This window comes from Galeopterus variegatus, unplaced genomic scaffold (assembly GCF_000696425.1).
Source record: "Galeopterus variegatus unplaced genomic scaffold, G_variegatus-3.0.2 Scaffold1133, whole genome shotgun sequence".
Classification (NCBI taxonomy): Eukaryota; Metazoa; Chordata; class Mammalia; order Dermoptera; family Cynocephalidae; genus Galeopterus; species Galeopterus variegatus.
The window spans coordinates 203566-227207 of record NW_007727244.1 but is presented as its reverse complement, the minus strand read 5'-3'; the positions used below and the strand labels follow the sequence as shown (position 1 = coordinate 227207).

Below are 23642 nucleotides of genomic sequence, written 5' to 3'. Positions count from 1 at the left end.
CTTAACATGGTAATATTAACATGGGGAAGGAAACCAACATTTATACAGCACCTGATAGGCATTTTACTTACATTTTTATAATTAAAATCTGCCCAGTGTATATGTACTCACTTTGGGTAAGGTTAACATCAAAGCAGGAAAAAAAATGAACAAAATAAAATATACCACTGTAAGACTTACAGATTATGATTTAATTTGCACAGTCTTGCATGATGAAGAAAATAATCGTTTTCTTATTAAGGACACATTCTATTCTATATAACCCAAGGGCCCAGAATAAATCTTAAAAGTTGTCTGAAAGCTTTTGATTCTCCAGTGGAAAAGCCTGAAATGGGATGAGTCACAGAGTTATTTAGTTTTTATAATAGGTTCGTGCATTAAGGTCAGTCAAGGCTTTTGACACCTCATTTCTTTCATCATTAGTTAGTAGTTTGTTATTCAATACAGACCCCTTTCTTTGTGAAGAGTTTCCCCAAAAGGCTTCCAGTCACCTTCAAAGCAAACTGTGGGAAGACCAAAACAACAACAGAAAGAAGTGTGGGTGATTAAGTCTTTTTTTTTTTTTTTTGGAGTTCCAAAGATAATGTCCTTAAACTCTCCTGTAATTTCGATTGGAAAAGGCTAACTCTGGCTATGGGCTCAGTACAGAATTCCAGCTTATCTGCAGCTCCATACTTTGATAATTCCTCTCCCTTGTGACTTTGTAACATCTGTGGATTCTTATCCCTAGATAGTTGGCAACACAATGTAACTTTAATTCAGTACCTCTCTCTGCAGTGGACTGACTTTTGCAGAGTATGTAATTGCTTGTAATAATTAAACAAGGACAAGAGAAGAGGATTCTGCCATACATGCATGGTTCTGAGTACAATTTTTAATAAGCAAGTTTCTATTTCCATCTTTGTCTAAAGAACTAACCAGGATCTTAACCCCAGTGGGAGTAAAGAGATGGATTCTCTGCTCTCAACGCAGTATCAACATGGGTAGCATTGATTTGCATTTTTTTTTCTTCTTATTGATAACAATGGAGATCTAAATGACTTACATGGCTAATTAATCCTTTTCCCCTTTTGTCTTTTTCTTTTTATATTAGTCACTATGAACAAGACCGTAGTGCACTTAAAAAAAGGGAATGGGAGCGGAGGAATCAAGAAGTCCAACAAGAAGATGATCTCTTTTCTTCAGGCTTTGATCTTTTTGGGGAGCCCTACAAGGTAGCTGAATATGTATGTAATTTATCTTTCTGGAAAATGGTTGCTTGTTACATTTTGAACTCACTAATCAACATTTATTTTTAAAGCACCCAAATCATTTCCAGGAGAATATATTTTACAAGTTATATATACTTGTACACTCATGTGTGTGTGTGTGTGTGTGCGCGAGCGCACGTGTGTGTGTGTGTGTGTGCACGCACGCTTGTGTAGTATTTGGAGGGAATTGCAAGTTTCTGAGGAAGTCTTCAGAGATAAATTTCATCTTCGGGAGCACAGTAAGATTTGAAAGAGACTTGTGAGATTTCCTGTCTCCAAGGAGCACCTTACTGCCCAACACTTCCTACAGCAAGGAATGCCCCCTTGACACTTTCCACTGCTTTGATTATCAGAGAGGCAGCCCCTGAAGACTTCATCAGAAGGTCAATGGATATGTCTATTTCTCTTCCCAATCAGTGCCATCTATTGCAAGGCCTCTGCTTTCCTTTTTTCATTTGATGCTGTTAGCAGCTGTTCAGTGGTTTGAATGCTCTTTGAAAATCATTATTCTAGGATAAAGGAAAAAGCCAATCATTTTTCCTGGGGGTTAGTAATCATGGGTTAGAAGATTGCCTCAACCAGAGGAGTTAGTGTAGCTAGGTTGATTTTCTAGTTGTATTCTAGCTAGTGTGTAGCTCCAATAATGATCAAACTGCTATGTGTACAAGTATTGATTTTACAATGACTGCCTCTGAACTTTCTATTTGAGATGGAGATTGGGGGTGACTGGGAAGAGATTATGATGGAAGAATCTTATTGAATTGCTGGCAGCTGGTTGATTTTTATTGAAATTTAGTAGCAGTGTAATTTACTGTAATGAAACGAAAATGATGTAAAAGTAAAACAACAATAGAGAAAATTTCCAGAAGTTGCGATTTTAGAAAAGCACCATTTAAGGAGCAGCAACTTCTGGAAAAAGAAAGTTTTTAATGAGGACAGCATAGGACAAATATTATTTAGGGGTAGGATGTAAGCTGTTTGGATTGGTGGCTAGTGGGAGCAGCGTCTTGCTGTCTTGTTAAGAACAAGTAAGCAGTTCTTCACTGAGACACTCAGGTACCTTTCAAGTTTGGTAAGCCTGAAAAATGGATTTAGGTAGCATAAACTACTGGTTTTCAGTCTTTTAGTAATAGTATAATCCATCAAAAAAACCCCACACAAACCAAGCAAACAAAAACCAATTTCCTATCTCAACTGATTTAATTTGTATACTTCCTTTGAATGTGTATATGTAAATATATGATTAGTTTAACAAATGGTTATTGAAGGTTCGCTATGTGCTAGTTACAGTCTTAGTCTAGTGTACAAAGGTGAATAGAACATAATCCTTGCCATCAAGAAATTCTTAGTCTCAAGGCAGAGATCATCCTGAAAGTGTGATGATTGCATGACTGCATGGTTAGAGAAATAGGCAGAGGAAATATCAGCAAAGATTTTACACCTCATTCCAAGGAGTTTGAACGCAATTCTGTACATGAATTGAAGACATTACAAGTTTTTAGGCTAGGGAATGACCAGGACAGATGTACAATTTAGAAAGATGATGTTGGGCAATGTGGAGAGTGGATTGGAGGAAGAAGAAACTAGAGGATAATAAAGAAGCTATTATAGTTGTTAAGGGGAGCTTATGGCAGAAAGAATTTAAGGGAGGAGAATGGGGTTGGTCATTGTAGAGAAAAAATAATTAATTCAGTTTCAAGCACGGTGGCTTTGAGGTGCCAGTGAGATAGCAAGGGAGAGATATCCAGCAGGCATTGGATACATGATTCTGGATCCCAAGAGAGAGATTTAGCGGTTATCGTCATCTAGGTGGCAGTGGAAGCTGTTAGAATGAATACCATCACGGGGATTATGGAGTAAGAAGAGGGACTAAAAGAGAATTCTGGGAAGTAGCAGCATTGAACATTAAACAAGGTGGTGAACGCTGAAGCCAGGAAAGGAAACTAAAAAAGGAATGATCAGAGCAGTAAAAAGAGAACTAGGAAAGAAATATTCAGTAGAAAAGGAACAAAGGATTTTTTTGGAGGAAGGATTTTCTAGGTAAATGCCTCAAAGAGGTCAGGAAATGTAAGAACTATAAATTGGCTGTTGGATTTGGCAGTTGGGGGTAATTAGTGACCTTAGGGAGAGTTGTTTTATTTGCTGATGGTGGTGGTGGTCATTGGGGGAAGCCAAATTGCCAGGGGTTAGAGAGTAAATGGGAATTGCATAAGTAAAGAAAGAGAAGCAGTCACTGTAGACTTGATCTTGCAGAGAGGTTTTGCGTGGATGAAGAAAGGAAGGAAGGTAAGTTACAAAGTAAAGGAAGAAATTGCATGGAGGGAAGCTTTTTTTCTTTAAAGTGAGAGAAATGTGTACACCTTTAGAGATAGACAGAAAGAAACTAACATCAGGTAGAAGGAGAAGGTGGAAGATAGGGGAAAGAGAAGTGATGCTGAGTGATGCAAGTTCCCAGAGGAGATTAAAAATATATGGGTTGGAGGGCATGTGAAGAATTATGAGCCATAGGGAGGAAAGTGAAGACGGAACAATAGAATGAGAAAACAGCAGGAGAGTGGAAGGAAGATTGAGGGTAGAGTAAGAAGTCATGGCTTCCTTTTTCTCCAGAAATGGAGGAGAGGTCAAAGGATGACAGGTGTGTTGTCCTTTCTCGAGGTGATGGAGGAACAACCAGATGAGTTTTACAACTAATATTTGAATCGGTTAGAAAAATTAGCTTTTATCATGGTTTTATTCTTAAAATTCAATGTTCACTCTGTCCTCAACACTACTATGAAGTGAAGAACTCTTGGTTTATTCTCCTTTCATAATTTTAAGTCATGGTGAATGAATAGTCTTGTTTGTTTAATTTAAATGCCATCTCTTAATAACAAGACCTGTCATATAGATGCATTTTTGTTTTTAGATGTAGGCAGTTGAAAAAAAAATACCCTGTTATCAATACTGTCAGAAGTTTTCAAATGCCATCTGTCTTGATACTACAAGTGTACATCAGGTAGAGACAGAGATGGGAACATTTATTTATTCTAATGCAGGGCCAGGCCTGTTGCGTGATTTGTAGCTTGTTCCCTTTGTGCTTATTAATGGAGAAGAGCCTTTGTTCTTGTGTCAAAACTATGAAGGAAAGGAATAATAATATTTGGTGACTTAGTAATTCATTTTCTTTCACCCTTGCTTTGATGATTGGTTCATCTTGTGGTGTGTCCGTGTTCAGGGTTCCCTGGGAAACCACTGAGGAATATGCATCTCCTTTTCCCCATATTATGATACTAGAACTGATGTGCATCTCCAAAGTCTCCCCAGACTGAGAATGGGGTGGACATCCTTGGAGTAACTGGGCATCCCAGTGGCAATTGGAGTCTTACAGCTGGCTCAGAATGGATTGGTAGAAATGAAGAGATACCACAACTCTTTCCCAGGGTTGTAGTGGGAATACTTATCAAATTAAAAAATCAAAATTCTCGGTGGTAGATAAAGACTTTCAGGAAACTTCTTGCTATCCCAAAGCTCAAAACACGACCTGATCACTTGTCCCAGAGTGTCAGTGGTTTGTAAACTAGCCAATGTGAACACTGGTCGCTAGGACCTACAGCCCTTTCTTGGCAGAAAGAAGAATGGTGATCTCTTATGTTCTTGGCTTATTTCTTTCCCTTCTTTGCTTTGCCTCTACCACTCCCAGAATAGAAAAATTGTTGACCATCCCCAGATTTGGTTGTTGGTGGGGAATGTCTCTCTGGGACTGCTTTTGTAGCTCATAATTTTCAAATCTGAGTTTGTGCCATGCTGTTGAGAAGAGTGTCTTCAAGAGTAACTGAAAAATAGGAAGCCATTTAACATGTCTAGGTTATTGTGAAAAGATTGGTAAGGAACTGGCATGTACCAAGTGCATACCATGTGCCAGGCAGTATGCCAGGATTTCATGTACATGGTCATTTGGTCCTTATGACAACTGGATTATGCATTTTCGATATGTTTCCCATGAGGAAATTTAACTCAGAGAAGTGAGGTGCCTTCTCTGCAGCTTTATATCCTTCTACATGGTGAATCTAGATTTTGCATCCAGGTCTGTGTGATTCTGTATCTGTAACAGGAAGTTGTTTATCTTCTCACAGGAAGTCAAAAGATTTGCTGAGCTTACTTGCTGTGGGTGACTATGGCGAAGAAACTTCATTTCTCTGATCCATAGTTTCCTCCTTCCTGAAGTGAATCATTCTTGTTTACCTGTGAAGAGCTATAAAATGTTACTATTATTATTATTATTATTAGAATAAGGATTATATGAAAGAACCTGGGATACCTTGCTTTGAAATCTGTAAAGTTCTATAAAAATTCAAGGTATCATCGTTATTATAATTATAGTAAAGAAAAAAATAGCAACTTAGAGCTTAGAGAGACTAACTGTATAAATATTAGAATTAGAAAAAAATTCTTAAATTACATACTGTAGCCATGATAAAATAAAAGAAAAAATGAACTTTAAAACTTATATTACTTTGCTACTTTTATTAAAAAGAAATACTATGGTACAATAGCCTTCTAGCACATTAGTCTTGCAATGAAATTATATTAGTGATTTGTAGATAGTATTAGAAGCAAACTGAGGGAAGTTTGCATTTCCTGAAGTAATGAGCGGCAAAAAGCTTAAATGAAGCAGTGCTGTTAGTCATGAGCCACAAACCAGACATGTAATTTATGCCTGAAAATACTTGGAAAATGCATTTCCTTGATAATAGAGAAATTGTGATTACTTCGAAAATAATGGCTGCAAAGGTTACCTTTAAGGAATCTACTTATTATCTAATGTGAGAAGTAAAGAATTGGCCAAATTGAAAGAGGCTATAATTGATTGAAATGGCTAAATTTCATTTTTGCCATGTTTATAATGTTCGATCATGATTGCCAAGGATACCTCACTCCTTAATAGGATTACTAAGACTCTCGAGGGGGAATCAGAAGTTGCTATGGTGTATGAGAGTACATTGTGTAGATGTATGTAAACGTATTTCAGCCCCATGGGATTTTCTACCCAGTGGATCTCATATCTACATCTTGAGAAATTTAAACACTGGTTGACAGTTTCCCACCTTCCAGAAAGGCAGAGAGTTTACTCTGGTGACTTGGACTGGACTGTTAATTATTTGATATTGTTGAATGGTGGACTTCTTGAGGCTATGTGTCTGTGTGTCCTCTGTGCCAAACCCTGCCTCATGAGTGTTTTGAGTTTACCAATTTTTGTATTATGAATGACCATGGTAATTCCTACTTGTAGCCACAGCATGTCTGTTATGCAAAGCATATGGATCTTCCTTCAATCAGCATCTCAAAAAGTGTCGCCAGTGAACTCTACCTTGAGCTGCCTGCTATGCAGTTCCTGTCACAAGTCCTTCTGAGATCTTTGCTCTGTGAGGAAGCTAGTCTAAGGGAGATGACATCCCTCCAGTCCTCCAGGTTATCACAGCTTCACCCCTATGTTATTAGTGCACAACAAAACTGTACTCCTGGACAGTATTGGTCTAGACCCCTAACTCTGTGTGCAGACAGTCTTGCACTGACTTAGACTTTAATGTAATGCTCTTGCCCTTTGGTCCTCAAAAGAAAAAGCCATGTGAAGAACATCTTTGCATCTTCTGGAAAATTGGTGCTGAAAAAAAATGTTTGTTTTATTGCTCAAAGGTTTTTGTGAAGGAACCAATGAGAGGAATTCCTTTTAGCTTATTAGTATCAGGCAACCATTTGTCTGATTTAACAAAGTGAGTTATGCTTCCTTCCATCAGACAAAGAGAATTCTATAACCTATGAGCCTTTCCTTCTTGTCTTAGCTACCAGGAAGCTCAAAGTTAAATTTAATATTCAGTCATAGCAACCAAGTTGGCCTGACTTTTGCCTTTCTATTTATGTACCTTTTACTCCAAGACATTGCAAATCCTTTATTTTGGTATAGGTAGAGTATGAATTACAATCTGGTTCTGTTCAATTCAGCAACAGTTTATTGAGTATTTAACATGCACGAGACGTGGTACTAAGTCTCAGAGATATAAGCATGAATAAAAGGTGATCTCTGAACTTCAAGAGCTCATAGTTTTATTCAGGGAAAGAAATTATGACTTTAATATACACTATGTAGTAGGAAGTTGATTTTCTTGACTTGAGAGAAATTTCAATTTTCCTCTTATTTTATTCATGTAGATACGGTTTTAGACATTAGCCAGTTTAGAAGTTCTCCTAATTTCAAACATATTTTAAAGTCTATACACGGAAAAAAATCTAAACATGCATCAGGAACCCAGACCATTATAACAATAAATGTAAAAGAAGAGACATTAAAAACTAGACAAGTTTCTACCCACTGAGGACAAGAGGAATATGTCTATTCTCTTTACTGCTCAAACAAGGACAGGAACGTGACTAGCTTGCTTGTAAGCAAATGAGCCTTGAGATTCTTGGGTCCTGATGATTTTGGCCTAGAGAAAGTGGAATAACTCCTTAGGGCATTGAGGTGTTTTGGTGGTCTCTGCGACAGCTAGGACCAAGGTTCTGATTCTGTAGAACTCTGTGTGAATGAAAGCCAGGTAGTAAAATTAAGGCATTTCAAATGGGAAGTGAAATGGTGTTGTTTCCCCTTGTTGGGTCAGATCCTTGAATAGAGCCAGGTACTGGTGTTCATTAGACAATCATATGACCCAAGAGATAATCTGTTTGAGGGGCCAGAGGAACCCTGCAAATGTTTAAAGCTTGCATCAAATTCCTTCTGGATCCTCAGCACAATGAAATTCCTTTGTTTTAGATTTAAGAATTGAATAGAGAGACTGGTTTTGGCTGCTGCCCAAATGGTTCATTGTGCCACTTGGTTGAAGGAGATTACTGTATACAAAGAGTTTATTCTTGCCTTTGCTAAAAAGTAATTTTTGCCATTAAAAATGACAAACCTAGGGACTTTTACGGAATAAATGTGATTTCTACGCCTTTATGTCTTTTAAATATGTCTTTCAAGTGTACTTCTGAAAATGCAGCAATTATTCAGCTGAGGATTATATGGAATGTTAATTGTTTAATCACTACTTCAGCACCAAGATTGCATATGATGCAATATAGGATGTTCTGGAGCATAAGCGAACCGAAATTGACACATATTTATTTGATTTCTAAAGTTCTCCAACCCCCCACAGAGCTCCCTTAGTTATATTAAGCATACTTTTCCTTAATCTTTGAAATTCATATTCCTCTAACTGCCTCATTTCTTTGGAAGTGTCTTACATGATTTCCCACATGGTATGAGTTAAATACTTTACACAGTATGTGGAGATTGTGCTAATAATAAGGCCAAGGTTTCTGGTTTGATTCTTTCTCTGATTGATTATTCCTTCTTGGTATCTTTTGCTGGTTCCTCTTCTTCTGTCCATCTCTTAAAGGTTGATGTTTTACAGGGTTCTCTCCAAAGCCCAATCTTCTCATTCTACATTTTCTTTCCCTGGGTGATTTCATCCATTTCCGGCACTTCACCTTCTATCCATCCACATATTCTCCCATCTTCACATACAGAGAACAGCACACAAGCATACAACCTAACTAGGTTTAGAATGAGATGCCAGACTTGGACAGGTATACTCCCTGTGTGCACCAGGAGACTGGGCTGTGTTAAGGGCACGTGAGAAACCTTAGATGTTAATCATCTATCTTCAGTAGAGAGTGTACCAACGGGGAGGTGGTCACCTCCTCCTGTACACGGAGAGCTTGCCTATGGTGCCTGGGACCTGAAGGCCACCTAGAGTGGTGTCTTCATCATCCAGTGGCCCACTTGCCAGATGGCTCCGTGGATACTGGTGGCCTTTTTTCATTTCAATATCTTGGGCCAGGATCATGCAGAAAGTGCAGGATAGTGCAGGAAGAAACTTCTAGGCACAAAGAAGTCATTTGCCCTTCTGAATTCAGCAGCTTGTTTTGATAATCTCCTTGGCATGTAAAGAAAATAATAAAAGTCAGTTTTGAGGATGAACAGCCAAGCTTTCATCAAAGTCATTTCCAAGTATACAGCTACCCACCATTTTTTAGTCATGAAAGCTTTTCTTTCTATACTGCAAAAACCCATGCAGAAGCTTAATTATATTAAAAGCGGTCACAGCCATTTTAATGGGATTAGTATATCCTACAAGGGGATGGTGTAGCTCGTATGTTGGCTGTCCATAGAATTATTTGGTTGCCTCTGTAACTCCTACACATTAGGCTAACATCACTGTGAAAAGACTACTTTGTTTTGATTTACTTCTTAAGCAGCAGTTTAAATTCTTGAATAAATTTATCTAAATCACTGAAAACACACAGGAGAGGTTGAGTCACTGTTGATGAACAATTGCACCATTTCGAAGTAAACGAGTATGAATCATCAATATATAAACACACTCACCCCCAGAATATGTAGGCAGACACCATTAATTTATACAGTTTGTTTGTTTAAAAGGAATTAGATTCACTTTAGTCGTAAGTTAGCTCAATTAGCTGTTGTTTAATCCCGTGCATTTTCTAAACAGTATAGTCATGATAGCACAATTTAACTGACTTCCTTATCCAATGGGCTAAGCCTTTTCCCTAGTATAATGTAGTGCAAAGGCTGATGTATCAAAAACATATATAAGTTGAACACCCTTTATAATTCCAGTGATCAGTACACAAAAGTTGTTAATCACAATGTAGAATGTAACAATTCAGCTCATCTGATGTAAAAATATATTATTTATTTTTCTAATAAAATTAGTAAATGAGGCAATTTAAAATTTTCTCCCAATGAGCATGTTTGAGGACAGGTGAAGGAGTAGACAAATGTTAATCATACTTGCTCATTCCAAGAGTCTCTTTCAATAAAGTTATTGATTTTTTTTCTTACATAGCACATGAAAAGTATGAAATTATATGGCAGCATGACAATTTGAAAGAACCCTATATGCTAGTCAACTTAGAACATCTGTTTAAAACATTAACATTAGGAAACACAAACCTATTCATTCTCTCTCCTCCCACCCCCATCTTTTTGTTATTTTAGACAAACAAAGGTGATGCACTTGCCAACCGAGTCCAGAACACGCTTGGAAACTATGATGAAATGAAGGATTTGCTAACTAATCATTCTAATCAGAATCATCTAGTGGGAATCCCAAAGAATTCTGTGCCCCAGACTCCCATCAACAAAAATGAACCAACCTTTTTTCCAGAACAAAAGAACCGAATGATCCCTCCGCACCAGGATAATACCCACCTCTCGACACCAATGCCTCCACCTTCTGTCGTGATACTGAATTCAACTCTAATACACAGCAACAGAAAACCAAAACCTGAGTGGCCACGAGACTGTCATAACACAAGCACTCTACCAGCAAGCCAGGCCAGTAGTCAGCCAAACAAGATGCAGACTTCCACACAGGACCAGCCTCAAGCCAGACTTGAAGACTTCTTTGTCTACCCCGCTGAACAGCCCCAAATTGGAGCAGTCGAAGAGTCTAACCTATCTGCAAAGGAAGACAGCAACCCTAAGCCAAGTGGAGAAGATGCTTTTAAAGAAATATTTCAATCCAACTCACCGGAAGAATCTGAATTTACAGTGCAAGCTCCTGGTTCTCCCTTAGTTGCTTCCTCCTTGTTAGCTCCCAGCAGTGGCCTTTCTGTTCAAAACTTCCCACCAGGGATTTACTGCAAAACAAGCATGGGGCAGCAAAAGCCAACAGCATATGTAAGACCCATGGATGGCCAAGATCAGGCACCAGACATCTCTCCAACGCTGAAGCCTTCAATCGAGTTTGAGAACAGCTTTGGGAATCTGTCATTTGGATCACTCCTGGATGGAAAACCCAGTGCAGCCAATTCAAAGACTAAACTGCCAAAGTTCACGATTCTCCAAACAAGTGAAGTAAGTAATTTTTAAAGTTTTGTTTTCTTTCTTTCTTTTTTTTTAAAAAAAATTCACTGCTCTAACCTCTATAATCAAGTATTCACAAGCAGCTCCTATTTACCTTACTGAGCCGTACATGAGACTCTTCAAGGTCAGAGTCTGATACTTGATCTTCTGTCACTTGTGACATGACTGATTAAGACTTTGCAAATGCAGTAGAAGCTTCATTATTTGGAATGACAAAAGACAAGGTCGGTCTGAGTGAATGAAAAGTTGGAGTTATAGAATAGTTTCAATGCTTTTGTGGTAATGTTATATAAAAATTAAAAACATTTAGGGTTTTAATTGGTTATAAGTAGTGAGGTTTATGAAAATATTCTGAGTCACCATAGGCCTTCACTAGCCAATAGCATGTCCTAAACATAAATCAAGGAATTTCCTTAAGTTACAAGAATATACAAGTGACATTTGCTGGAACCTGAAGTGGAAGGCATTTTTTAAGAATCTTAGTTTCTTGAGTGCTCGCAGGGCCATTCCTTGGCAAGATCTTAATGTTATCTTCCATATCCCTCAGTCTTCCCTTCTGCATCACCTTCTTCTACAGGTACCTACATAGCCCTCTTATAATACTTCCATCCATTCTGTCAAAGCAAAACGCATTTTGATCAACCAAAATCTCACTGGGTTTAGAATGACTAAATATTCTACCTATCTCAGGAATCATTGCCTTGTAAAAGAGAAGTTGAGAGGGACCAAAACCTCTCACAAAGAAATGAATCGCTAATGATTGGATTCCAGACTGTGGCCCCTGGGTGGGGGACATGTATGGGGCTGCCCTGCAGGCACCACCATGTAAGTGACTGCGTACTGCACCTCAAGTGCTTGACTGGAAGAAGCCACTGCTTTTAGATTGGATTCCTGTTACTGGTGACTAAAGGCTTGAAAAAAAAAACACAAAGAAGAAAGTAGGTTGACATCCTCACTCAATAGGACTGACAGGCAGTCTGTGTGAATTGTTGCAGATTCCAAGTTAGTGGTGTCTGAATTAGAGAAGTCTACCTGCATGTGCCCTCTGGCTCTTCTTCCTTTGTTCATCCTCAGCAGATGCAGTAATTTCAGACGACCATGGGAATACAAAAGAAGGGAGGCCTGGAGCTATTGGCTGTATTTTCTGGATGTGTGTTTTTAAATATTGTTTCATTTCTGAGGCTTTTTGTATCATCATTCATTAAGTCTTGTCAAGCTTCCTCCTAAATATCTCTCCAATCTGTCACCTCTTCTCTACTCTCACAGCCTTTGAAACTCACACAAGCATCTCACACCTGGACAGCTATGACAGGCCCTCCTAGCTGGTCTCCCTGCCTCTCGTCTCATCTCTCTTTTAAACCATCCTCCATACAGGCTGATCTAACAGGCAGATCTGACCATGTCACTCTCTGCTTTTGATTCTTCAATGCCTTCTCATCACTTCCAGGCAAATGTGCAGATCTCTTAGTCCCACATACCAGGCTCCACTCTCTCTGGTTTCATACTCTTTTTCTGGCCTCATATTTCACCACTTCTTCACAAGCAAATCCCAGCCATATGGAACTGCCATGGTTCTCCATCATGTCATGCTTTATCATGCTTCCTTGCTTTATTCCCTCCTGTCCTCTTAGCCTAGAATGTCTTTCCCCATCCTCTTTTGTCTTCTTGATCAAGTCCTGTTTCTCCTTCTGGTCTGCTCAGTTGTCACCTTCTCTGTGAAAGCTAACCCGATCCTCCAACATAATTATAACCCACTTTCTCTGGGCTTCTCTGGCACCTTTTATACATCTTGACTGTATAGTTATTCAGTTTTGTGTTTGTCTCCTCTACTAGACTGTGAGCTCCTTGAGGGCAAGGAATGCCTCATTCTTCTTTGTATCCCAAGTGCCAAGCAAAAGCCTGGTACATAGTAGATATTCAATAAATGTTTGTTGAATGAAGGAGTTTCAAAAATTGTTGCTTGATTACATTTTCTAAGCCATTATGTTAATCAAATAACATGAACAAAGGTAAACAATTGCTAGAAAATTCATCCTTTGTTATGTATCTTTAACTGTTCTCTGTCTGCCTGTGTCTTACTCTGCTCTACTCCTATACAGTTATTGAAAAGTCCTGATACTAATTTCTCCTGGATGGCTTAATATAGGGTTTTAATACTTAAAAATTAAAAAGAGATCTGCTTTGAAAGAGGAGGACTATAATAGGAGGTTGGGATGTCATTCTTGTCCCTTCGCTTTCACTGGTATCTGCTCTTGTTCCCTCCTTATACAGCAGTGTCATCACTTGGGACTGGTCTGGAAATAGCAGTGCCCCATAAAGCGTTCCATCAGTCCATTTCCATACCTCATTAGCAGAGTGACAAGTCACAGACCCAATGAGATCTGCTCTGTTGTAATACTCTCTCTCATACATTCACAAAATGGCTGACCCAGATTCTGAAATGACTCTGTGCTTTCAGTCAGTGTTCTGGCATACCCAATAAGAGGTGTGTTTTCAAAGAGAGTCTGAGCTGTCATCAGCTCTGGAGATGAGTATCGAAGGAACAGGCCATGTGCATGCAGCCTTTGGTGATGGTACAAATAGACTTTGGCAGAGCTTTGCATGAAAAATGGGTCAGGTGCAATAAAGTCATGATGAGAGATCACTGAAGAAAGTAATTATTTTTAAATACAGTTCTTAAGGAAGGATTTGAAAGAGGGGTAGAGAGAAGCTTAGAGCCCTGAAGTCAGGGGAATATACAGAATTTAAGGGTAATGTGAAAACAAAAAATAGGAGGAAAAGAAATTAGAGGTTAGGTAGCCCAACAAGAGAGCTTAGAAAAGTGTAGATTAAAATGTGGGCATAAATATAGACAGGGTGGAGCATTATGGAGCTTTGAACCTAATGGAATTTATGTGGCTGAAACTCTGACCAAGTCTGAAAATTCACCCTATTAAATCTTGATGCACTTTTCAAAAGCACTTAACATTAGAATTCAGCCCCAGTTCCTGGCGCCTAGAGTTTCAGGCACTGGGTTGCAGGTCCCTAGTCAGTGTAGCCATCTTCTATGAGTGGTAGCATTATTTTGAGTTGTTACCAAAAAAGGCTTACCCATAGAGCAATCACAGTATTTCTTTGAGTATACTCACCTCTTACCCTAAAAGGAGGCTGACGTGTTAGTGACTTGCATTTGGGGGGAGGGGGAATGGGAAGGGTTAAATGACCAGAAAAAAAACAGCATTCTAAGATATACAAATAAGCAGATAAGATTACATTTGTGATCTGAGAATCACAAACTATTACTGAAATGCAATGTGCATGTGTGTGCGTCCATGATTGTTTATGTGTTTATACTTGTCTGAACAGTGGGGAAATTTTTATTTCTTATCCTTGAAACATTTCCAGGCTTCTTAGAATTTCTGTATCAATAATAAGAATACTAGAAGTGTAATGAACTTTATTGTAAAAGGTCAGCTTTTCAATTGAGGCATGTCATTTAAACAAATAATTTGTTGGTTTCAAAACTTCATGTTACAGATTTTTTAACATTTCAAGCAACCAAAACCCCCCCAAAAATGGCTGGTGTGTTCTGCAATTGGGTTTAGAAGAATTTTCTGGGAAATGTATCTGAAAACAGGACAAGGCCTATTTATGTAAAGTGGAAATTGAGGGCTGCTTGCAGATGGTGTTTTATTAGGAAATTAATTTGTTAATAAATGTAGCTTTATATGTGATTTTATTACAGATGTTTTTGTTTATTTTTACCTTAGGATAAAAATCTGCTAGTACAGATAGCTTTGCATTTGGGTGCAATTTGTTATTAGTATTGTTTGGCAAGTAAACAATTGCATGCAAATGAGGGAGGGTGGTGTCGGTGATGTGCCATAATAATCATATACAGTGTATATTGACAAAATAAAAATTTAACGGAAAAAAAAAAAGGATCAATGTCACATATTAAGTGTCTCCATCCTAAGTCAATTAGCTTTTGAATGTACAATACTAATGTGTGGACTGCCATCACCGTAAAGGGTCATTTGCTTTACATGCTGCTTTGGCTGTGATCTAAGGTTATCTGACCCTCAAATGGCCTCAAAACTAAGTTTTGTACAAAACTTTAATGGAGCCGATATGGGATTTGTCTTTAGCTTATTTTCGTGGCTAGCTTTGTCAACCAGCTGAAAAGTGATTGCTCACATTTGTGACTGGCCTTTTTTGCTTTCTACCCTATGCAGTGAACACTGTGCATATAATTCGTTTTATTTATTTTGAGGTAGATAGTAGGCTCAGTTCTCTTGTGTCAGACCTGCAGAAAATGCTGGGCTCTTGCCACTGGTGCTCTGGGTATGTCCATGCAGCTACACAGAAATCATAGAGGCAGCTCCTTCAAAGAACAGAAAGCCAACCAGCTGCTGTGTGCAACTCATGCTAAGTATTTTCACTTGTTGTACATCACAAGTTTATTTTTGTCCATTCTTATGGAAATAAAATAGTATTTAGTCCAAGGTTATAACTGGCTTAATTTCAACCCCATCAAGAATGAATGGAGACACCTCCAAAAGTCCTGACACTTCCAGGGTGCCAGGAAAGACTCTCGACCTTAGCATTTGTTCTGTAGATGTGTGGAATCCAGAAAGCTTTGTACCCTTCCTTCTACTAGTCTATACCCTGGTAGTGGCTTTCTGTTTATGCTTTTTGACTAACTCTTCCAACTCCTTCATCTCACTGGTATTCAAATTCATTTTCCTTACCATACTTCCTCATCTTCCCCCCTGACTTTAGTGCCTCCCTAAGCTAAAATGAAGTGGCCCCATCTGAACATCTGAAAAGGAAAGTAATAAAAATGGGACACCAAGCCTTGCATCCTTCGTAACAGAGAGGCCAGAGCTTCTAGGAAATGATTCAGTTAAGATTTCCATACTTCAGTGATTAAGAAAGGTGTCCTGAAGTGGGGAGGCTGAGACCATTCTCACAATAGTAAGACTGATTTACCAGATATTGACACATAGGAGTAACCAGGGAAGGTTTCACAGAGAATGAATAGGAAACAGATGTTGAACTTGGCCTTGAATACTGGATGGAATTACAGTAGTTCAAGAGGAATCTGGAGTGCAGTTCTTATAGGTCTATATTAGTGATGGATGGAGAGAATGGCATATACAAAAAAGGGAGATGAGAAAAATGCAAGGTATATTCTGAGGATATATCTCAGCTGTGGATATTGTCTGCAGCTGAGGGTTTGTAGGATCAAAGTTAGATAGGGCTCAAAAACCAGACTGTCAGTTACCTTGAATGAGTGGGCATTGTGGCAGCTAGAGTGTGATGCTGACCTTGACACTTCACTTTCCCTGGCTTCATGGGTGACCTAAGAAGTCTTTCAAGCCAGTTGCCCTCCCTAATTCAAGAAGTAAGCTCTGAGATCTCCCAGGTTTGTTTTCTACGCCCTTACAAGAAAAGAACATCTCGTTTCTTCCCTTGTAGACATCAGCTCTTGCTCAGCATGCTTTCACAAGGCTCTTTCTAAAGTAATGCTGAGTCCCTTTCCTCTCTATTTTTTCATTAGCACTAATCAAACTGAGCAATAGATCTCAACACTGGCTTATTAAAGAGTATGGAAATGCCTGCTTCCTCTTCCTGCTTTCTCAAGTCCTGATCTTTCTCAAATGTGTTTTTCTTTTCTAAGGCTGTATTCAAGTGATGCTAGAAATCAGCATCCTGGAACAATGTCAAAGTTCAACATTCCACTTTTTAAATGTATCAGAGTATTCGGTTTCAGTGCATCCGTTTTGGTGTTCTTTGCTTTGAAACCTCTTGTCGCTTTTAACAATTTTTGTTGTTGTTGGAAAGAAGTCAAAAGAAAGATTTATTCTTATTCTGTGCAAAAATAATCTTCAATTCTTACCTTATACAAATTTATGTCATCATTATTAATAATGATACAACTTAAAACACTACTATTTGTTAATAATTTTAGTGATTGTTCATGAGACAGCTGAAAGTAAATCCTTATGTGAGGATATGTGTGGAATATTTCAAAGCATAGTTTGGATGAGATATACTGGGATGTGGGTTCCCCTTCAGTCCTGGATTTATGAACTTGAGTGATTCTACCTCTCTAGGCCTCTTGTCACATGAGGAGATTAGACTCGTGGGTGAGGTTTCTTCGAGCTCTAAATCTCTAAGGGTGAGCTTCTCCTTTGCAGTTAAGCCCAAACCCAGCTTATTTGTAAAACAGCACTAGCCATTACTTGGCTGGCCCATACCCCTCCAAGAGGATCTACGTTAGAACAGCATGGAGGACCCTGCACCTTGCCTGTGCGCTTCTCGCTACCATCCTTCAAAATAGCATGGGAATTTGTAAGACTACATAAATATGGGCAAACTAGAATTGGATTTTAGGGATTGACTGACAATTCATCCTGGAGTACTATATTATTTCAACTTCTATTAAAAAAAAAAAAAGATAACAGCTCTATGCTGCATTTCACCAGAAAGTACCAAGCTGTGGACTCAGCAAATAGCCTCCTAATCCTTTTGTCACCACTTACTAAAATAATGAAAAATGAGAACTTCTGTTTTCACATTGCTTCTAGGAAAATATTTTGACAGATTCAGTATGCAGTAAAGTGATAAACTTTTGTTCCAAATCATCCTGTTATCACTGGATATATCAATCAGTTCAGTACATTCTGAGGCACTCATAAAAAAAAAAAAGACTGTTCTTATTCTGCACTAAAGAATAAGAAAAATTGGCAGGTTGATAACCATATTGAATCAATTCAAATAGTAAATGCAAAGAGCTTTGGGGTGAGTTATAAAACTCTTTATGGGTATTGTAAGTCTGTTTAGTATTTTTTTAATTGATGTGAACACGAACAATCTTTAATTAACCATCATTTAAAAATGTACTGTGCTTTGACTACTAAATACAGTTCATAATATAAGTGAAAATAACAACAAACCTCTTATCTTTACAGTTTACAGTTGCCTTCACATATGTTATCGTATTTTGATCCCATCCTAACAGGTTCTGGGATTATCATTTCCTTTTTACAGATGTAGAAACATAATCTCAGAGAGACTTGCATAAAGTCACACAGTCAACAAGTGGCCATATTGGGACTAGAATCCAGGTCTTCAGTGCCATTTCCGCAATGGCACATGGTGTACAATGTGCTGCTGTATAAGTATGGGTTAATTTTCTAAAAGTAGCTTCTCTACTCTCACATAAGGGGCAAGAGAATAATGAGCTGAATCTAACTTAAGTTAAAATTCCCTTACTGGGTTCATGTTTCAAAAGTCTGGGGCCAAATACACCAGAAGAACAATTTTTTCCTGTGGTATTACAGGTTACAGTCATGTGTTTTTCATTTGCAAGTATGGTGAGAAGTAGTGTTTTTGCAATATTCCTAAATGAGTAACATATGACACAACTTGTTAGAGGACCTTTTCTTGGTTCATAAAGTTCTGAGTTTTTGTCTCTTTGGTGGGATGACTTTAGCAGGATGCTCAGACAACACAACTAAAATCTGGATATCTGTAGATGAAACACAACCACCCTCAGTATAAACGCTAGATGTAAATGAGAGGTCAGTAAAAAGTGGACATGAAAATAATTGCTATAGATGGATTAAGACTTCTCTCAAATGTTTGAGCCTCTCCAAAATAGATTAATTTTAAAATTCACTTAGGATCATCAAATAACAAAAGTAGTTAGCAAAGAGAAGGCAGGATCCCTGACTTTTTTTCTTTTTTTCTTTTCTTTTTTTTTCCTTTTTGTCTTTTTTCGTGACCGGCAACGGATCGCAAACCTCAGTGTCGCGCCCGTACCGGACCGGGACCGGTTTCTTTTTTTTTCCTTTTTGTCTTTTTTCGTGACCGGCAACGGATCGCAAACCTCAGTGTCGCGCCCGTACCGGACCGGGACCGGTTTCTTTTTTTTTCCTTTTTGTCTTTTTTCGTGACCGGCAACGGATCGCAAACCTCAGTGTCGCGCCCGTACCGGACCGGGACCGGCCACGGGATCGCAACCCTCGGTGCTGCTCCCACCCCTCGCTCAGCCAGTGAGCGGCCAGTCTGTACGCGGGATCCGAACCCTCGGCAGGAGCGCCACCGTGCTTCCCAAGTGGCGCACTATAGCAGTGCGCCACCGGGCTGGCCCCTGACTTTTTTTCATAGATACTAAATGGATGAGTCTCACTGTCCCACAGCAAAAGGATGCAGATAATCCATAGGCTGCCTACTTCATAAAATTACTGTGAAATGAACTACATAGCTGAAAGATCTTTGAAGAGTTTACAAGATTCTGGAACTGGGAGGTGTAGTAGTTTCCTGTAGATGCAATTACAAAGTGTTACAAACTGGATGGCTTAAAACAAGAGAAATTTATTCTGTCATAGAGTCCAAAAAGATGTTAGTAAGACAGTTTTAAAACAGTTTAGGGAAGAATCTTCCCTTGCCTTTAAATAACTTCTGATAGCCCCAAGCATTCCTTGTTTTGTGGTAGCATCACTGCAATCTCTGCCTCCGCCTTCATATGGCTTTCTTCTCTCTATGCCACTCTGTGTCCTCTTCTTTAGAGGACACCACTCACTGGATTTAGGACCTACCCTATATCCCAGAAGATTTTATGTCCAGATACTTAACCAATTACATCTGCAAAGACCATATTTCCAAATAAGTTTGCATTCTGAGGTTCTGGGTGGACATGAATTTTTTTGGGGGGACACTATTCAACCCACTACAAGAGGGATCATTCTTCATACTTCCCAGGCTGAGAATGCAGGGAGGTCAGGCAGTGTCCATAATGAAAAGCCCAAGCCAGTCTTTAGGAAGGAGGTGGGATTCCCCATCTGAGGACCAACTTCAAGTTAGTCCTAAATGGTTGAGTCAAATTCTCTTTAAGCTGTTCAACTTGACTGTACCTATGTGAAATACAATCGCTGTGGGTAAACTGTTTACAATTGTGGAAAACTGATTTTTAGAAATCTTTTAGAGCAGTCAGTATAAAGTTTCCTTCTGATTAAATAATACAGTAAAAATTATTTATCAGATCAGTAGACTTGATTATGAGCTAGAGCTGGTGGGCAGACCTTTTCTGTAAATATCTTCCACTTTATTGGCCATACAGTCTGTCCATCACAAATACTCAATTCTGACATTGTAGTGTGCGAACAGACATAGGCAGTATCTAAATAAATGGGTGTAGCTGTGTCCTAATAAAATTTTATATATGGATATTGAAACTTGAATATCACATATTTCCATATCACAAAATAGTCATCTTTTCATTTTTAACCAGCGAGCTATACAACAGGCATTGGGCTGGTAAAGCTTTGTTTTCTGACCCCTGTGCTAGATCTAGACAAAGGAGGATGGCTTTGAGTAGAGAGGGGAGGAAGGTCAGTCAGTGGAGAGTAGAGGCTCCCACAGAATTACAGACAGGTAGATGTGAATGCTTTGCACCCACAATTACAAATACTTTTCAATCTAACCATCATAAATTCTGTTCAAGAGGTTCTTTTTCCTTAGTGACTCATGGGGTAAAGGTCATTTTGTCTTTTGCTTTCTTAAACATATAATTTTAGGGAGAAGAAGGACCTAGGCCAAACCCAGTTAGGATTCTGGAATCATGTATGGATCAGAAGGACTAAAGTATGTATTGGACTTGGGTGTTGGGAGGTGCGAATTTTTAAGATTTTAGGAATAGCAAGTCCTTTTGCATAGCCTGAGACTGAGTTAAGTGGAGTGAAAGGGTTGATGGCTACAGGCTCTTCCTAACTGATGTGTAGGAGTGTTTGTGTTTGTGTGTGCATGCATGCATGTGTCAGATGTCACTGTGTCTTTCTGGGGGGTGGGGGGCCCTGAGAAAGCCAGTGGACTTCTGGGGAAGAAAGCTAGAGAATGTTGGCTTTCTTGGTACTTCCTGAAGTTTTAGCCCTGCGTCCATAGCAATATCTAGGTTCTCAGGTAACGAAGAATGAAGGAGTGATAGAAGAAAAGATCTACTTAATTAAGGCTTTAAAGATGAGATGAAGTTGAGCAAGGCTTTAAAAAATACACGTGCTGATGGAAGAAAAGGAGGTCATATCCTAGCCTGCTGAAATGGACTGCATAAATCCTTGGAAACTGATGGGGTTTCAAGAACAATGCTTCTTGTGATAAAAGGGTATCACGACAACTCACTGCTTTAAGTGGGTATCATGGAAGAATGTTACAATTATGTTGTAATTTTATCAAAAAGATTGGTGTAGAGAGAAGTAGCTGCCATGTTGAACAGTTTTGGGGGTCATTATTCACACAGAATACAATATAAATGATGACTCCTGGAGTTGGTTAAGGAGATGGCCCTCACTCTAGAGTAAACACATTCTTTGACCTTCCTCTGCCTCAGGATCTCCTATTTGTGCCAACTTTGATGCAAACTTACTGGAGAAGCTGGTTTCCTCTGGGACATTCAGAAATACCTTACCTGGGAACTTGCTGGAGATGCAGACCAGGATACTTGTTCAAAGTGGTGTCTTGCTTATGAAGTGTTCTGTGCTGTGTGTTGAGGCCCCCAAACTGTCTCTGTGCAGCTATACTCTATTTATTTGAACAAATGTGACCTTAAGATTCTTCAGAAAACAGGAAGATCTAACTTCATTCCCAATGAGACAGATGGGCAAAAAAAGGCCCACACCAGAGACTTCAGTCTGAATCTCCAATCCACCCTTCATAATTCTAGAAGAAAATGGTCTTGTTCAATACTAGAGGGCAAGATTTGGCTCAAAGATAAACATTAAAAAAAACTAGTATAGCATTTTGATTTGTTTACATTGAGTCTGATATTATGAATTGTGATGTTTTAACTCTGAAAATATTATAGTGTGCATAGTTGGAAAGATTCCTTAGAAGGCAATACCTATAAGACCCCATGTCTTTTTTTTATCCATTCGTTTTATTCATTCATTCATTCATTCATCAATCTTATATTGAGTGCCATCTTGTGCCAGGCAGTATGCTAAGAGCTGGGAAACTGAGATGATGACAAGTTACCTTATTTTAAGTAGCTTATTTCAGGGGATATGGACACAGAAACAGAAAAAACACAGTGAAGTATAATAGAAGAGTGTTTGGCATTCTGTGGAAGCAGAGAGAGAATGACTAAGAGTGTCTGAGGTGTTTAGAAGCTTTTTCAATATGGTAGTAGCTTGCGTGCCAGCTCTTGAAAATGACTGGATGTTTTCTTGGTGAAGAAGTGGGAATACAGGCATTTCTTACAATGTAAGCTCACGTCAGGTTGTAAATTGGCCTGATGACTCCTGGGACTTATGAGAAACAAAAGAATCAGCTGTGTTTGGGGAGTAAGGAAGAGTGGTTAGGAAAATTGGGGACTTGGTGTTAGCTCCAGGTCATGGGTAGCCTTTAGACTGTTAAAAATGTATAAGGTATAAGCATGGTTGATGATGTTTTAGAAAAGTCATGTTGGCAGTGGGATTGGCAGGGGAGTCAGGGAAAGGGAGTGGCAAGCATGATAGAGCTTGTGAGATTTGAGGCAGAAAGATCATTGAGCAGGCTGTTGAAATATTCCAGGCCAGAAATGCTAGCAATTTGAACTAAGGCTGTTTTTAAGATAGATTTTTAAGGTTTATTCAATGGGATTCAGTGATTAATTAGATGCACCATTGAGAGAAAGCCAACAGAGAGAAATCTAAAATGACACGGAGGTTTCTACCTTGGGCAAGCTGTGGATTATGACACCATTACCCAAGATTCCTTTCTTTGATACTCTGATCCGCACAAAGCAGGTAAGTTTCTCCTTTTATCTCTTTTATTGTCATGCTTTCATATTATAGGCTTTAAATTACATAATATTTGATTAATTTTTGCACTATGCTTCTTGTGTAAAGCTACATATGAAAAAATCATGATTATTGTTCTATGTTTCAATGAAGGATTTATTTCCTACAAATGGTCTTTTTGGTTCACCACTTAAAAATAAAGATCTTACCTCGGAAATATTTTACAGTACTTTAGAGAATATATGACAAATACTTTCTTAGAAATCACAGGAGTGAAAGTGACAATTTTCTGTTAGTTATGCATTATGTTAATTATTAAGTTATGCTTTGTATTTTGCAATTTTTTGAAGTCGAATGAACACATTTTTCAATTGAATTTCTTTTGTAGTGATAGCTATGGACTTTGCTATGATCCTTCCTAACTCTTTCTCCTCATGATGTACCATTGAGAAAGAAGTCACATCCTTTGATTTGGTGGAGTTGGTGTAGGGTTATTACATCTCGCTGTCTATAAATTGTTACCTCAAAAACTGTTCAGCTCAGCTCCCTTGCCTTTATTTGGTAGACATGATCATTGCCTTTCAATTAAGATCAATGAATTCCTAGTAGTAGAAGCAGGAGAAAGGAGTGGAGTGGAGTGTACAAGATTTTTGCATTCCATAGTTCTTGGGATTGCAACTGTGTTTTTTTTTTTTTTTTTTTTTTTTTTTTTTTTTTTTTTTTTTT

The 23642-nt window shown here is 38.6% G+C and overlaps 1 protein-coding gene across 1 annotated transcript in view; it reads left to right on the top strand.

The window, feature by feature from the left end:
• Nucleotides 1-948: 948 nt before the first annotated feature.
• LOC103592392 (AF4/FMR2 family member 2-like) overlaps nucleotides 949-23642 on the top strand; it is a gene marked incomplete at its 3' end in the record, with an annotated part of 196249 nt that continues 173555 nt past the window's right edge. Inside the window, exons 1-3 of the mRNA XM_008575096.1 lie at nucleotides 949-983; nucleotides 1094-1214; nucleotides 10285-11145. Of these exons, the coding sequence (XP_008573318.1) occupies nucleotides 949-983; nucleotides 1094-1214; nucleotides 10285-11145 (1017 nt within the window). The remainder of the gene's footprint in view (nucleotides 984-1093; nucleotides 1215-10284; nucleotides 11146-23642) is intronic.